At 40.5% G+C, this 17,331-nt stretch overlaps 1 protein-coding gene across 1 annotated transcript in view; it reads left to right on the top strand.

Moving 5' to 3' along the window:
• The window catches only part of DIAPH1 (diaphanous related formin 1), a 97,942-nt gene that overhangs the window by 17,323 nt on the left and 63,288 nt on the right, over positions 1–17,331 (top strand). The window contains exons 2-7 of the mRNA XM_077768819.1: positions 10,181–10,207; positions 11,183–11,338; positions 14,303–14,404; positions 14,751–14,881; positions 15,051–15,137; positions 15,960–16,023. Coding sequence (XP_077624945.1) covers positions 10,181–10,207; positions 11,183–11,338; positions 14,303–14,404; positions 14,751–14,881; positions 15,051–15,137; positions 15,960–16,023 — 567 coding nt within the window. The remainder of the gene's footprint in view (positions 1–10,180; positions 10,208–11,182; positions 11,339–14,302; positions 14,405–14,750; positions 14,882–15,050; positions 15,138–15,959; positions 16,024–17,331) is intronic.

Raw genomic sequence — 17,331 nt, 5'->3', positions numbered from 1 at the left:
TGATCATTATATAGGGTGCATATGTCAGGTTAGGAATCTTGGGACATCCTAGAAGCTTATCACTCTAAACATTTCCCTTAGACTAAACTAGCCCCTGAGCAAGGGTGGATGTCAGAAGAGGGAGAGGTATGAATTGAGTGTACTGACGCAGTAGTGAATTGCTTTGTGATAATAGGTATTATAAGAAAATAATACCTGGGATTATTCTGAGCGATCCTGGGCCTCTGAGAGTCTTGACACTGTGTGGGCCAAAGGGCATTCAACTGTAGTATTCTGGTGGTAGGCATTTAGCCAAGTTGTCTGGTATTAGTTAGCCTGAACAAAATTTAAAAAAATTTTTTTTAATTTTATTTATTTTAATGTTTTATTTCTGAGAGAGAGAGAGAGAGAGACAGCATGAGCAGGGGAGGGTCAGCGAGAAAGGGAGACACAGAATCTGAAGACAGGCTCCAGGCTCTGAGCTAACTGCCAGCACAGAGCCTGACGCAGGGCTCAAACCCACGAACCGTGAGATCATGACCTGAGCTGAACTCAGATGCTCAGCCGACTGAGCCACCCAGGCGCACCCCTCCCCCAATTTTTTTTTTTAAAGTGGAGGGAGAGTTGTGGAGGAATGGGAAAAATGAGTAAAGGAGATTACAAATTTGCAGTTCTAAAATAACTCGTAGGGATAAAAAGTACAGCGTAGGGAATATAGTAATACTATACTACTTTGGTGAGCATTTCATGATGTATATAATTGTTGAGTCACTGTGTTGTACATCTAAAACTAATACTGTATGTCATCTATACTTCAGTTACAGTTTGTTTTTTTTAATTAAATAAGTTAGCCTGAACAAAGCATGTAGAACATACTGAGGTACATGCTTGCAATTGTAGGTTTGTATTTACCTGTATGCGAGCCACATGATTCATGGGATTAACATCGTGATAAACTGTTCTTGTGAAGCACCATGGTAGGAATGGGAAACACTTACTGCTATGTAATGTACTCTGTTCAAAGTAAAGTTTAATCATATTCTTTCATTAGATCTCTGCTGACCTCTCTGCTGCTAAGACACTACCTAATTACTTTTTGTTTGGCTACATGAACATCTTGTGCCAAGAGACCATCCTGAATTGTTTGAGAATTGTATGCCCTTTTTCTGATGAGTGAGAAAAGTTAAAGATTCAGGAAATTGGATAGAGGTCAGTCTCTTGAATGCTTTTTTTTTTTATATCCTTGAGTTTAAAAAATTGCCAGTTTTGTTGCTAGGCAAACAAACAGGGAAACTCTAAAAGACTGCAATGTTGAGTTCTGTCCACCTGCTTTTTAAAAACTGAAGTGTTAATAGATATAACTACCATAACAATAAATCCAGTATGGAAAAGAAGTTTTTATAGTTCATTTGCATTTATTATAATAATTGATCAGGGTATGTTTCATACTCATTAAGTCATTTAATTAGTTTGGCCTCATATGGCATATTGGCATCTTTGGACTTTTTTGTTTTTGGTTAATCATAGAAACCAAACTGTAAAGTGTCTAGGAAGCTTCTTGTTTCCTGTAGATGATAACCAAAAGATTTATCTTACCACATATTGCATTAGGATGTGGTGAGTGAATCAGAGCCTTGAATTATTCTCTGGAAGGGGTAGTGAGGGGACAGCTTTTCATTTCAGTACCCAATCAAATGTATTTATTTTTTAAGTATATTTATTTTTGATGCTATTGCTTTTGATGTGGTACACCTCTGAGCAACTGTATTGATTTAATTAAGATTTGATAACACCAAGTATCTTTTAGAGAGGTGAAGGTCATTTCATTAAATGCAATTTTGTTGAGTTCTTTTTGGGTACCACCTAATGACCTTTAGAAATTTATTTACTCATCTAATTCTGTTGAATAAGTTTCTGTGCAATATTTTTTTTTTTTACTCCATTTAATTTTACTTATTTATTAAAGTAATCTCTGGACTCAACTTTGGGCTTAAACTCACAACCCCAAGATCAAGAGTCACATGCTTTAATGATTGAGCCAGCCAGACACCCCTTTTTTTATTACTTTTTTTTTAAAATATTTTTCATGTTTATTTATTTTAAGACAGACAGAGTGCTAGGAGCAGAGAGAGAGGAAGACCCAGAATCCAAAGCACACCCTAGGCTGACAGCACAGAGCCCTATTCAGGGCTCAAACTCATGAACTGTGAGATCATGACTTAAGTGGGAGTCAGATGCCCCACTGACTAAGCCATGCAGCTGCCCCTTACTTCTTTTTAAAATAAAACGTTGTTGTTTTTTTTTAATTTTTTTTTTTAATGTTTTTTATTTCTGACAGAGAGACAGTGTGAGCAGGGAAGGGTCAGAGAGGGAGATACAGAATCTGAAGCAGTCTCCAGGCTCTGAGCTGGCTGTCAGCACAGAGCCTGACACGGGGCTCGGGCACCTGGGTGGCTCAGTCGGTTAAGTGTCCATCCGACTTCGGCTCAGGGCATGATCTCACAGTTCGTTCGTGGTTTCAAGCCCTTTGTTGAGTTTCGTGCTGACAGCTCAGAGCCTGGAGCCTGCTTCAGATTCTGTGTCTCCCTCTCTCTCTGACCCTGCCCTGCTCACGCTGTCTGTCTGTCTGTCTCTCTCGCTCTCTCTCAGAAATGAAACATTAAAAAATTAAAAATACAATGTTTTATGCTGTTAATCAACAACATTCAACTGAATAAATTTGAAGATGATACTAGCTTTCTTCATTCATTCTTGAAATGGCCAGCATCTCATCTGGCAAATCAGGAGCTCTGAGGAGCTGTGCAAAATGGAAGGCTTTTATAGGCAGAAGGTAGTGGAAAAAGGAGGTGTCTAACAAAGAGTTGATTGTTTCAGCCAAGGTCACCTTCATTTGGGGGAAGGTAGGGGGCCTATGGTGCATATTGCCTCACTAGTGCTGATCACATAATTCCAGATTAACTGGTTAAAGGTGACATTCCTGGGAGAGGCTGAAACGGCAATTAGGTTAGATATTAAGGCTTGATTTGCTGATGTGGGGCTTAGTACAAGTGACTCCACTTTGGGCCAGTTGTCTCTCTTTTTCTTAATGCTTCTATCAATAGTTGAATACATGAAAGATGATTATAAAACTTGAGTAACAAGTAAAAACCTACTCTCTGTGTGTAAATGACAGTATTGCTACTGTCAGATGGAAGCTCCCAGGAGAAGATACACAGAGTACTGTCTTGGACTCATAGTCTGACTCTAGACTCTCTGAAGAGTTTACAAGAGCTCCTTATGAGGGTATCAGTGAGCCAAGCCTAGGGAACATGGAACTCACCATAGTTGAGCATCTGGCTGGGCTACAGTGAGGGTCAAATACTAGATATCCAAAAAGAATATGGTCAGGGGAGTACAGTGCTTTGTATTTTCTGTTTGTAAGCTCACCATGGCTAACTTTAGCTCTTCTGGAAAAGTCAAAGTAGAAAAACTCTGTGGGGTAAAATGAATGCCCTTGAGGTCCAGGAGATAGAGCTAGGAAGGAAGGGAAGAAATTATTAACGTGTGGTTCCAATAAGCCAAGCATCTGGATGGGTCACCTCACCAGTTGTTGTCAGTTTAAAAGCTCAGAACAAAAGTGGATGATGGTGATGACAGTCTTGGACGGTTTGGCTCAGTTCCCATAGATCCCTTTTAATTGTGCTGTCGGACAGAAGAGTCAGCTCCAATCTTTGCCCTAGAGATTTCCTTCCCTTCTTTCATGTGTTTCAAGTCTTCTCCTACTTGATTTACTCCCTCATTTTGATGGAGCATATCCTGCAATAACTTCCTGAGTTGCATGGGGACAAATTTTGAAAGCTTGAGTTTCTGAAAATATCTATTCTGAACTCAAAATTTGATTGTTTTATTGGGTATAGAATTATAGGTTTAAAATTATTTTTCTTCATTTTTTTTAAAGGTCTTGTCCTGTTGTCTAGCTTTTCATGTATTTTAAAAATGTAAATCCAGGGGCGCCTGGGTGGCTTAGTCGGTTAAGCGTCCGACTTTCGCTCAGGTCGTGATCTCACGGTTCGTGAGTTCGAGCCCCACGTCGGGCTCTGTGCTGACTGCCAGCTCGGAGCCTGGAGCCTGTTTCAGTCTGTGACTCCCTCTCTCTCTGGCCCTCCCCTGCTCACGCTGTCTCTCTCTCTCTCTCCTAGAAATAAATAAAAAAACATTAAAAAAAAAAATTAAAAAAAAAAATAAAAATGTAAATCTGTTTATCTTGTATATGGCCAGTTTTTTTTCCCTTTCTATCAAGTCTTGTAAAATGTTGTTTGTATTTAGTGTTTTAGAATTTCACTGTAATACCCCTTTGTGTGGTCTGTTTTTGTCCTTTGTGCCAGAGACCTATCCTTGGGTATTGGGAAATACTACATTATTTCTTGGGTAACTTGCTTCCCTGTTTTCTCCTATTTGCATATTGGACCTTCCAAACTGATTTCATGTTTGCTCTCTTATTTTTCCATCTCTGTCTTTTTGCTCTACTGTTTGGGAGAATTCCTCAGTTTTTATATTCTAATTCTATTGAGCTTTCTCTTGAATTTCTGTTCTGTCTTCAACTTCTACGTGTTCTTTTACCTCTGAGTGTTTCTTTTTAAAATGGCATTATATTGGGGCGCCTGGGTGGCTTAGTTGGTTAAGCGTCCGACTTTCGCTTAGGTCATGATCTCGCGGTTCGTGGGTTCGGGCCCCACATCGGGCTGTGTGCTGAGTGCCAGCTCAGAGCCTGGAGCCTGTTTCAGTCTGTGACTCCCTCTCTCTCTGACCCTCCCCTGCTCATGCTGTCTCTCTCCTAGAAATAAATAAAACATTAAAAAAAAATGGCATTATGTTCTCTTCTGTGGATACTAGTGATTTTGAAAATCTTTTTGCATAGTCTGTATATGATAGGTAGCTTTTTTTTTTTTTTTGGTATGTCTTTCATTCCTGGCTTTTCTCTAATCTCTGATAAACTGAGTTGTCTGCTAATGTTTAAGGATGGGGGACTAACTGATTGGAAACTCTAGATGAACAGGTTTGTTAAGTGTACACTTGATGGTAGACTAACTCTGTCCACTAGAGCTATAATGTGAGTTCCATATGTAACTTCAGATTCTCTGGCAGCTACAGAAAAAAGCGTAAAGAAAAAGCAAACAGAAACATGTGAAATTAATTGTAATAATACTAGTTTATGTAATCCAATATATAAAAATATTTCAATATGTCATAAATATAAAATTATTAATGAGATGTTTTATATTCTCTTTTAAATATTAAGTTGTTGGACTCCAGTGTTTGAGGTATATTTAGACTTTATAAAATTTTACAGGTGAAAGTAGATTCACATGCCCAGAATATTCCAAACATACTTTAGTTTAACAATAACAATGAAATACGAGTTTTTAAATTTAAATTTATTTAAAAGTAAGTAAAATTTAAAATTCTTCCCTCAGGCATACTAGCAACGTTAAAAGTGCTAAATTATTACATGTGGGGTAGTAGCTACCATATTAGACTACAGAGTTTCAGAGTGATCTACCTAGACTGTGTCAGGAGTTGTAGGTCATTTTTCAATTCCCAGAGAAGAGTCTACCAATTTAACACCTCAAGGGTGAGGGCCAGTCTGCTGGGGTTCTGAGAAACTTTAAGGGGGAAGGTGCTAGGTGTCTCAGTTGTAATATGCATAGATTAATATACTCTTCTTCTTGGTGTAGAATTCCTGCCCACAGCAGTGCCTGGCATCTCCCAATCACAGACCCTGTTTTACTCTGTTGTAAGAATAAAACTTCCAAGGGCACCTGAGTGGCTCCATCCATTGGGCACCAGACTCTTGATCTTGCAGTTGGTGGGATCCAGCCCTGAATCCGGCTCCAAGCTAATGATACTGTCTGTGCAGAGCCTGCTTCAGATTTTATCTCTCGCCTCTCTTGCATGCATGGGCACATGTGCTCGCTGTCACGTGCGCTCGCTCTCTCTCTTTCACCACTCAAAATGGAGTGAGGGAGGGTACTCTCCCAGTGGTCTGGGCCAGGAGGAGTGGGGGATGGGAGCATCTACCAATCATCTAAGTGCTTCTTTTTTTTCTTTTTTAATTTTTTTAATCTTTATTTTATTTTATTTTAATTTTTTAAAAATGTTTTTATTTATTTCTAGGAGAGAGAGAGAGAGAGAGAGACAACGTGAGCAGGGGAGGGTCAGAGAGAGAGGGAGTCACAGACTCTGAAACAGGCTCCAGGCTCTGAGCTGGCAGTCAGCACAGAGCCCGGCTCTGGGCTCGAACCCATGAACCGCGAGATCATGACCTAAGCGAAAGTCGGAGACGCTTAACCCACTAAGCCACCCAGGCGCCCCAATGTTTATTTTATTTTTGAGAGACAGAGCTTGAGCCGGGGAGGGTCAGAGAGAGAGGGAATCACAGATTCTGAAGCAGGCTCCAGGCTCCTAGCTGACAGCACAGAGCCCACCGCGGGGTAAAAGTTTGTTTTTGTTTTTGTTTTTGTTTTACCCCTGTAGATTCAGAAGGGTTTTAAGAAGGGGAGATACTAGGAACTTTTATCTAGTAGTTCCTATTAATCTGTATTCATGAGCACACTTGGATATTATAAAATATTTCATTTAGTATCTATGCTTCTTTCAGTATCTATATTTGTTTTTTGTTTTTTGGGTTTTTTTGTTTTAAAGTTTATTTATTTTTGAGACAGAGACAGAACATGAGCAGGGGAGGGGCAGAGAGAGAGAGGGACACACAGAATCTGAAATAGGCTCCAGGCTCTGAGCTGCAGCACAGAACCCAATGTGGGGCTCAAACCCATAAACCATGAGATCGTGACCTGAGCTGAAGTCGGATGCTCAACTGACTGAGCCACCGAGGCACCCCTTTCAGTATCTATATTTATGGTTAAAGGCTTTAGGGGAAGACTCATTAGGAAGGACAGGAAGATGAAGTATTGAGTGCCAGCAGGCTAGGAGAGTAAGGGCTTGGTTCAGGGCCAAAGAGAATTGACAGCAAGTAAGGAGAATGTTGAGAGGAGAAGCAGGTAGGGTGATTAGAGAACCTAATGAAAAAGCTTGGACATTTGAGGTGTAAGCCGCAAATACAGCTCCAGCAGCAGCATTTATCTTTCTGCACTCCACTATGTTTAGTCATTTATAATGTTTATGATCCGGAAATTTCTTGTTCTGTATCTCAGAGAGTCCACAAAACAACTAATGATATAATGAAAACACAGAGCAAAGCTTACTGTTAGTAAACACTGTATACATAGGATTTGTAAGGAAAACACATGTAGTATTAAGTCAGTAAACCATACACCCTCAGTATAGTGTAGCAGCAGGTTCCATTTCAGTAATTGAATTGAGCTTGCTGTTTGGGTGTTCTGTTGGGTTCTGAAGCTGATTTTTGCTGTAGGATGATTCACTTTCCTAGTAGTTGCTGCCCTCTGTTGGAAATTTTGAGGAAGTGCAGCTTTGATCCTGCATGCATCAGTTTTGCTGTTCTTACTCAAACTGACCACTAAAAACATGGTTAATTTTTTTAAGTCAGTAAATCTCTTTCTAATGCACCAAGGAAATCAAGGAAAAAAAGTGGTATCTTTATTCTTATGAAAGGCTATATTTACTTTTGTATGTAAGTCAAGAGTTAGTGGACTTTAAGTGGGAACAAGACACAAGAATTTGGAGAATGTGAAGATTTTGGGCTTTGGAATCTGGAGACTAGAGTTCATACCCAGCTTGTTGCTGATCATGTGACTTCCATGATTTACTTTACCTGTCAGGGCTTCAGATTTTTCATTGACACGGTGAATAGATTTGAGAACTTCTTCAGGGTTTGGTATTTTAGGAAAGCAGCCCCAGATTGTGGTATTTGTTCATAGGATATATAATGACTAAGTCTCAGACTCTGCCCTGAAGGAACTTCGTCTGGAAAGGGGTAGAGGAGACAGACAGTCAAGAGACAGTTGTAATCCACAAGTAGTGCTATGAGACAGATAAGTACCTATTACTGTGGAAACATAAGGAGAAGTACTTGTCCAATTAGAGGAGGTGGTATTCTCCAGGGCCTGTGTGATATAGCCTTGAGAGCACAGTCTAGACTGAGGTAAGGAGCAGCCTAGGGGAAGTCTGGGGTGGTGAGACAGCATGATCTATTTGTGAATCTGCAACTAGTTCAGGATGCCTAGAAGATATTTTGAAGTCAAGGGTTTGCAAGAGATGAGTTGAGGGAGAGAAGACAGGTAGAAATGTCCTAGGGAATTTGGATTTTAACCTGAGGGTAGTAGGGAGCCATTGAAGGGTTTTCAGTGAGGAAATACCATGGACAGTGTGGCATTTTAGAAAGATTACTCTTGGATGTAGTATGGATAATGAATTTGGTGTGGGGTAGACAGGACTGAAGATCAATTAGGAAGCTATTGCTATAAGTCAAGCAAGAGATGATAATGCCATAAACTTACATAGCGTTAGTAGGAATGAGCAGAGAGGAAATAAAAGTCTGTAGGCAGAAGGAACAGGTTGCTGGTTTCCCTTTCTTTAACTTTGACCTGTAGCTGTGAGCACTCAAGCTGGCACTGTTTCATTAGACCCAAGTTCTCTTACCTATGTTACATCCATCCCAGAATTGTTGAGATTTATTAATTGGTTCTTAGGAACATTTAGAGTTTGGAGGACAAGATCCTAGAAGCAACTGTTCTAGGTGCAAATAAGTTTAACTGTGGCAATGGCAATCTAAATTGTACATATTCATCCTTTTTGTACCTTGTTTCCACAAGTGCCAGGTAACTAAGGGTGGTGACAGAAGGAACTATTAGTCTCCTTGGGTGTTGCTGTCTGCCTCCCCATCCTTCTACCTTCAGTCCCCAGTAAACAGCATACACAAAGTAATTTTAAATTCCATTGATGCTGAGCCAGGTTCTTAACAGCTTCAGATATGTGATTAGCACTGAGTGGAGGTTAAGATTCACAGTTTACACCGGATTTAACTCAACTCTGGCATGGGGTGCATGAACATAATGGTACAGATTTTTCTTGTCCATAAAAATACCATAAAAATATTAGTAAAATAGCTTTGTGGCAAGGATAGAACTAGTTTAGTTGAGAAAGGTTAGTCTAGAGGCATTTACTATATATAGTCTTTTAATAACATGAGCAAAAAGAAGTAATGGTTTAAATTAAGTATTAGGGCAAAGAATTCCTACTTTACCACCCTGCTTGTTCTTTTCCGTCCATCCATCCTTCCTTCCTTCCTTCCTTCCTTCCTTGCTTCCTTCCTTTCAGTGTGGCATGTACATAGAAGAGAACATAAAACAGAATACTGAAATCAAACACTCATGTAACCATCATCAATGTGAAGGAATAGAATATTGTGAGCCCCTTGGAAGTCCCCTTTTCCCCTTCTGCAGTCGCAGCTCGCCCTCTCATCCCAAGTAAGCATTGTTTTGACATTTGTGATCATCATTCCTTTTATAATTTTACATCCTAAATAATATAGTGTAATGTTTTAAAACTGAAAATAAATGAAATAACAAATTCAGTTTTAATGTTTGTAAGTAGTTGTAAGCTCATTTAATTTCTCTGTATAATTGTTCTCCACAGATACATGGTATCTCTTCTACCCTTGATGGCTCTTGGGATTGTTCTCTGTTTTAAGTACGTTGGTGTTGCTGTGAACATTCTTGTTATCCTGGTACATACATACAAGTTTCTGCAGGGTAGATTTATAGAAATGGATGTGTTGAGTTGTATATACGCATATTTAACTTTACTAGATAATGCCTTGCTATTTTCTGAAGTGGTCAAAGGAATTAACATTCCCACTGACAGAGTATGAAACTCGCTGCTCTACAACTAGACAGACATGAAAATGTTTACCAATCTTAAGAGTGGAAAGCCATATCCTTGTGGTTTTAGTTGACATCTCCTTGTTTACTAATAATGCTGAGCCTGTTTCATAGGTGTATTGGTCATCGGATTGAGTCTTTGCAGTTCTCTACTCCCACCCCCNGTGATCTTAAAATTATTGATGCCTCTTAGCTAAGGGAATGTGCTAAGGAACAGTTGGCTAAAATCTTTTAGCTTGTGGAAAGTGACTTAGATCCTTTCACCTTATTCTTTTTCCCCCCAATCCATCTGGTGTTTGGGACATTTCCTGGAATTTCACTGATCTGTCTTCTCTTTCTTCTCCCTCCTTTTTCCTGTTTCCTAGACTCTGAAGAGGCTCATGGCAGATGAGGTAAGGAAATTTTGTTCAGCATGTGCATGTTCTAGCATGTTCATTTCCTCCACTGTGATACTTAACCAGTTGTCATAACTGACTTTCTATAACTTGAAATGATGATACTGGCTCTATTCTCAGAACCTTCCAAAGCTTTTTCCTAACTCTGTGCTCTGTGTTTGGCCCATTGCATGCATTTCCCTGGGACATTTCATTGGTTTCCAAGGGTAGGCACATTCTTTAAATTCATAACTGACTTGCACTCTGGATACAACCCCTATCACTTGAAGTCCCACAGTGCTTGCAGATACTTAACTTTTACTTTCAAACAGGTGGAGCTAACAAACTGCGGCCAATTGGTGGCTCTTTGATTTGAGCATCTGTATTTGAGCTTTGGGGAATGGTTCATGAATCTTTGGTTGGCAGAGAGGTGGCTTGTATATCCCTGAAGTACACTGTATTCTTTGCTGCTAGAGGGCTTAGGAATGGCAGGAGAGCTTAAGAACAAAGTTTTCTCATTTTAAAGAGGTTTTAAATCTCAATACTTCACACCTCTTATCTTTGGATGAAAGTGAAAGTACAGAGTCAGTATACTAAATTAGATGCAAGATTTCTTTTTTCATGTCAGAAGACCTTTTTTTTTTTTTAAGTTTATTTTCAGAGAGAGAGAGAGAGTGAATGAGCAAGGGAAGGCAGAGGGGGAGAGAGAGAGAGAGAGAGAGAGAGAATCCCAAGCAAGCTCTGCACTGTCAGCGCAGAGCACGACATGGGGCTTGAACCCACAAGCCATGAGATCATGACCTGAGCCGAAGCCGAGAGTCAGACACTTAACCAGCCTAGCCACCCGGGTACCTCCATGTCAGAAGACCCTTGAAGTGCTCACAAATCAGAGGACCCTTGCACATATAAGAAGCTGGAGAGTTGGCTACTTGGTGTGTGGATTGTTGTGTAAATGAAAATCGGTAACCGCTAATACTTTTTTCTTTTTCTCAGCTGGAGAGGTTTACCAGCATGAGAATTAAAAAGGAGAAGGAAAAGCCCAATTCTGCTCATAGAAATTCTTCTGCATCGTACGGGGATGATCCCACAGCACAGTCGTTGCAGGATGTTTCAGATGAGCAAGTTCTAGTACTCTTTGAACAGATGCTGGTAAGTTTCCCACCCCAAAGCATTGTTTTGTGTTGGTTTCTGAAAATGCATTTATGGGCACTCTTTTGGGCATGATCTCCCTTAATGAGCACTTTTTCCCCCCTAAGTCTTTATTTTGAGAAAGTGTAGGATGGGAGATGGAGGGGTGGAGAGAGAGAGGGTGAGAGAGAATTCTAAGCAGGCTCTGCAGTGACAGCATGGGCTTGATTCCACAACCACAAGATCATGACCTCAGCTGAAATCAAGAGACCTACGCTTAACTGACTGAGTTACCCAATCATTTTACCCCTTCCACCCCCTCCTTAATTAGCCCTTAATTACAAAAAGTTTCAGGCTTAACAGAGGTTTTTTTTTTTAAGTTTTTTTTNAACCACCCCTCAGCTCCCAATCTCACTGCCAAAACCATGTTTCAGATGCAATGGCCTTATTTTATTTTTAAATTTTTTAATGTTTGTGTGTGTGAGAGAGAGCGAGAGAGAGAGAGAGACCACGCATGCACGTGAGTGAGCAGGGGAGGGGCAAGGGAGGGACAGAGAAAGTGGGAGACACAGAATCGGAAGCAGGCTCCAGGCTCTGAGCTGTCAGCACAGAGCCCGATTCAGGGCTTGAACTCACAAACCACAAGATCATGACCTGAGCTGAAGTCAGAGGCTTAACTGACTAAGCCACCCAGGCACCCTAACAGAGAACTTCTTAATAACAGTTCTGTTACAAAGGGAGTAAATTTACAAGCACCAGCCCATGAGATTGGAATCAATGAGTTAGGCTTAGAAATATCTGATCATTGACCACCTTGTTAATGTCCTGCCCAGCATTTTGTTAGCCACAAAGATGTAAGGTAAGTGGACCAACTCGTGGTAGTGTGGAGACTACCTTTGGGTTAGCCAGGGTAGGTAATGTTTCACAAAGCATCTTACAGAAGAGACTGAGGAATGGAAAGGCATCATTTGCTGAAGGTCTTCTATTTAGTGGTGAATTTGGAAAGAGAAAACTGATGCTACAGTTAATAGAAGACCTTTAAAAATTATGGTTGAGGCCAGTTGTGTAATGAAGTACACAGATGTGACTTAATTTCCTGTCCTCAGTGAGGAACACTTAGTAAGCAGGACACTCAGTGAATGTCCACTAGTGCTCGGTCTTGGAAAGTTTTGAGTACTTGCTTCTAAGGTTTCAGAAGACCTGTATATTGCCTGGATATATGATTTTAGATTCAAATAAACACTAGCAGCAGACCTCATTTAATTAACAGCATGGGCTCAAAATTCTTAACACAGGGCCTGGTGTATAGTAAACACCCAATCAGTGGGCTTGGACTGCCAATTTACATGTCTTTGGGGCCAGGGAGCTGGCAGGAATAAGTTGGACCAGAGAGCAGATGATGAAGAGGAGTGGGGAATGTAGTTGGATGCAAAAGGACTTGGGGCCTGTTAGGAAGGCCAGCCACGATTCAGTGCCAGTAGGTTGTGCAGCATTCCAGTTGGAAATGCTAACTCCGTAGTGCCAGATACTTGTGTTTTTCTAAGGAAGCCAGAAATCTTCAGTTTTTGAAAAACAGTAATTCTTTCATAGCATCAGCTATCATAGCTAGCTTTCACATTTCCACAGTATTCAGATTTCACCAGTTAGGTCATTTTTTAGAAAACCATTTGTGGGGCACCTGGGTGGCTCAGTCGGTTAAGCATCCAACTTCGGCTCAGGTCATGATCTCACAGTTTGTGGGTTCAAGCCTACATCAGGCTCTGTGCTGACACTCAGAGCCTGGAGCCTGCTTTGGCTTCTGTGTCTCCCTCTCTCTCTACCATTCCCCCACTCATGCTCTGTTTCTCTCTGTCTCAAAAATAAATAAACAATGTTAAAAAAAAGTTAAAAAAAAACCATTTGTTCACTCCAATCACAATTCCAAGTTAGGTCCATTGTATGAATGTTCTTCTAAGTTTTATTTCATTACGTGTTTTTGTCCCTCTGTTTTATCCTTGCTATCACTACAAAAAATTATTTGACCTCTAGAGTTACCCACAATCTGAAATTTGATGATTGCATCCTATGATGCTAGAATTCTGTATTTTTATATGACGTCTTCCAAATTTAAAATGTTGAGCTAGCCAAGCAGAATATACTATGTTTTGGGATCTGATTCAAGCTGAAGGCCATCTACTTTGCAATTTCTGTATCCAGTTGATCTGTAAGAGGAGAAAAAAAGCACCAGGAATTGAGTCAGAAAAACATCACATTAGTATTACTATTTTGAGGCATCAAATTAGTATTTCTCTCTCTCACTCTCACTCTCTGTCTCACTCACACACATAGCGGAGAGAGAAGAAATAGAATGTATCCACTTTCCCCCATACCCTTTCCCCATTTCAAATAAGGTTTTGGACTTGTTGGGTTAAACAATGCTCATCAAGGTTCTGGGCTCAGACACATGGCTATACATGTAGTAGGCTCAAGCAGAGCCTTTTCTTCAATAATACACACAAGTTATATCTTGAGGGGCTTTATCAGAGTTTTCTAGTTCTTTCTTCATAGAAGTTTGTACAGGGACTGAATTAACCAGGGGGGAAAGGGTGTTTATGCCTGAGTGGTGCACATCTTGTGGGTGTTTGGATGATGCCAGTCATCTAGACAAGGTTTTTAAGATCCATTCCAAGTACAGAACAAGTATGTGTCCTTTTCTTTCAATAATAAAAATAATTTTTCATCTATTTTAAGAGCCCATTTTTGTTAGGGAAAAAAAGTGTTGGCAGGAATTTAACCATTATGATTAACTAAAATGTTAACCATTAACATTTATCCCAGAGGAATTTTCATATGTGGTAATAGCTTAAACCTCAAGGGACCAGGAAAACTTACTTATTCAGTAACTATTTAATGTGTCTCACTAAGTATACTAAATATTAAACACTGAAAACTTGTAAGGAATTTGATGCATTTCCCCCCCCCCTTTTTCTTTCCTCCCTCTACTAGCTGGATATGAACCTTAATGAGGAGAAACAACAACCTTTGAGGGAGAAGGACATTATCATCAAGAGAGAGATGGTGTCCCAATACTTGCATACCTCTAAGGCTGTGAGTCCTAGGGCAGGTACCCATCATATGGGACACCCTGCCCTCATCTTGGACCTGTTTGTTTTATGAGTTTCTTAGAATATTGTGTGTCTTTATCAGTCTTTTATTCTGTCATATAAGCCTATTCATGTTTTACTCTCATTTGAGTTATCATTCTTAACATACTTTTTGCCTGATTCAATCTTCATGACGTGTATGGGGAATGGGTTGGGAAGTTCTGAGTCTTGCAGAGTTTGGTAGTATTTATGATGTGTGTCTGCCTTGCTACTCAAAATGTAATGACTAATTCTAGTCCATTTGGTGATTGGGTCCAGTGTTGACTGATCTCTCCATATGCTCCATCTAGGGCATGAGCCAGAAGGAGAGTTCTAGGTCTGCTATGATGTACATTCAGGAATTGAGGTCAGGCTTGCGGGATATGCCTCTGCTCAGCTGCCTAGAGTCCCTTCGTGTCTCTCTCAACAACAACCCTGTCAGGTGAGGATTCTGAAGTGGTAGCAATAGTAAGAGCCCAAGGTTAGGGTTTACTGGTGTAATCAGCATGTCTGAGAATTCTGGATTGGGACTAAAGAGTTGCTGGGTAGAATTTGGGCAATTATCGATTGCTTTGGTTTGATACTGCATTGTCTCTGTCTGTTCCTTACAGCTGGGTGCAAACGTTTGGTGCTGAGGGCCTGACCTCTTTATTGGACATCCTTAAACGACTCCATGATGAGAAAGAGGAGACTCCTGGGTGAGGACTTAGAAGTTTTGACATCTTCCCAGTGGAAGGTAGTGGGGGACTTGGCTGTATGCTGTAAAGGAGAAAATGGCAGTAAAATGAGAAGTTGTGGACCAGGAGAATATGCTATTAGTTGAGAACAAGGTTTACCTAGGGCAAACTAGAGGATGAGGGATGATTCCAGGTGCAGGAAATGGGAGAGGAATGGTGGATAACACATAAGATTGTGGGTCTCGCAGCATAACTACCCAATCTGCAAGTGGGGTCGGAGTTCATCCAGAGCTCCCCTGGGACCTGGTCTGGCTGTATCCCATTAGAAAGTCTTAGAATACACTTGATGAGTTTGGGACTGGCATTATGACAGTCTTCAGGGTTGGGATAGTTCTGGAGATACCTTGGACTGTCATAGGCTACCTTGAAGCCAGCCTGACCCACAGGGAGTTCTCTACTACCTGGGATCTTTCCAGAACAAAACACCAGGCCTATACCTCCTGAATGTACAAGCCTGAAACCTTGGAAGTAGTGAGGCAAACAGTAGTAGCTGGGAGGTTATCCTAATGGAGTTTAGCAATTAGAAGCCTAGAGGGAGTTAAACAGAAGATTTTAATGTAGTACTAAGTTCCTGGATTGCAGGATTAACCAAAGGTCTGATGGTGGCAATCTCTCTTCAGCTACCTGTTTCTGCCAGTGTTTCAGGGCAAAGAGCTGTGTGCTAGAACTTACTCAGCTACTAATTGGGAATGTCTTGAAGACCCTTGTTTGCAAGATTGAAAAGTCAAATGGGAGAGGAGTATAGAATAAAGGGAGTTCACTGATTTTGTTTTCTACACACAGAGGCTACGATAACCGTAACAAGCATGAGATCATTCGTTGCCTGAAAGCTTTTATGAACAACAAGGTGAGATTTTTCCCATTCTCATTCCAACCTCCATCATGACCCCTGTTCTTTCTTTTCTATCAGCAAACTCAAAAAGGACCTAGGAATGGGAGGTTTAAGACTTGGAGTGTTCCTGGGGTGCCTGGGTGGCACAGTTGGTTAACCGTACGACTTTGGCTCAGGTCATGATCTCACGGTTCATGGGTTCGAGCCCTGCATCGGGCTCTGTGCTGACAGCTAGCTCAGAGCCTGGAGCCTGTCTTCGGATTCTGTGTCTCCCTCATTCTCTGACCCTCCCCTGCTCATGCTGTCTCTGTCTTCTCTCTCAAAAATAAATAAAACATTAAAAAAAAAAAAAGACTTGGAGTGTTCCTTTTTAGTATTGGAACATTTTCATTGCCAAATAAGTATGTTTCTATGGACTATTTTTCCCCCAGTTCTGATTTCTGTTTCAGAAGGTAGGCTTCCTTTCCTTCCCCTTTTTATACTTTGTTTTGCTAATTCTTGAATTTCCTGGTCAGTATTTGTTTTGGGAAGGTTATTTGTTTGTTTTTCAGACTGTTTTACCCTAGAATCTTTCTTTGGTTTTTTTTCCTTGTTCAGTATTTAAATTTATTTTTGAGGTTTGTTTGTTTGTTTGAGAGAGCAAACAAGGGAGGGAGGGGCAGAGAGAGAGAGGGAGAGAGAGAGAATCCCAAGCAGGCTCCATGGTGTCAGTGCAGAACCTGATGCGGGGCTCAAACTCATTAAACATGAGAACATGACTTGAACTGAAACCCACAGATGGATGCTTAACTGACTGAGCCATCTAGGTGCCCCTGTCTGTTTAGTACTTAAACTCCGGGATCTCACAGTTGTTTGCTTCTGAGTGCAGATCTGTCTTCCCCATTGTTTAATTTTTTTTATTTTTTAGATTTTTAAATTTTTAATTTTTAATAAAATAATTTTTATATTTATTTTTGATAGAGATAAAGCATGAGTGGGGGGGAGGGACAGAGAGAGAGGGAGACCCAGAATCTCAAGGAGACTACAAGCTTTAAGCTGTCAGCACAGAGCCCAGCACAGGGCTCGAACTCACAAACCATGAGATCATGACCTGAGCCGAAGTTGGACACTTAACTGACTGAGCTACCTAGGCTCTCCCTCATTGTTTAATTTTTTTATAATTAATTTACTCCATTAGTGGGAGTGAGCATTAAAAAGAAATAAAAGAATTAAAGATTTTTGTTCTTGAAGACTAGAATTGTGTTGGATGTAATACAAAACTATTTTGCTCTGCCTATCTCTATTTAGCTCAGGAAAGTTCTACCCTTGTGTTAGTTTGCTAGG

The sequence above is a fragment of the Crocuta crocuta genome, unplaced genomic scaffold, assembly GCF_008692635.1.
Source record: "Crocuta crocuta isolate KB4526 unplaced genomic scaffold, BGI_CrCroc_1.0 scaffold64, whole genome shotgun sequence".
Lineage (NCBI taxonomy): Eukaryota > Metazoa > Chordata > Mammalia > Carnivora > Hyaenidae > Crocuta > Crocuta crocuta.
The sequence above is the reverse complement of the archived record's forward strand: the minus strand, read 5'-3'. Positions and strand labels throughout refer to the sequence as shown.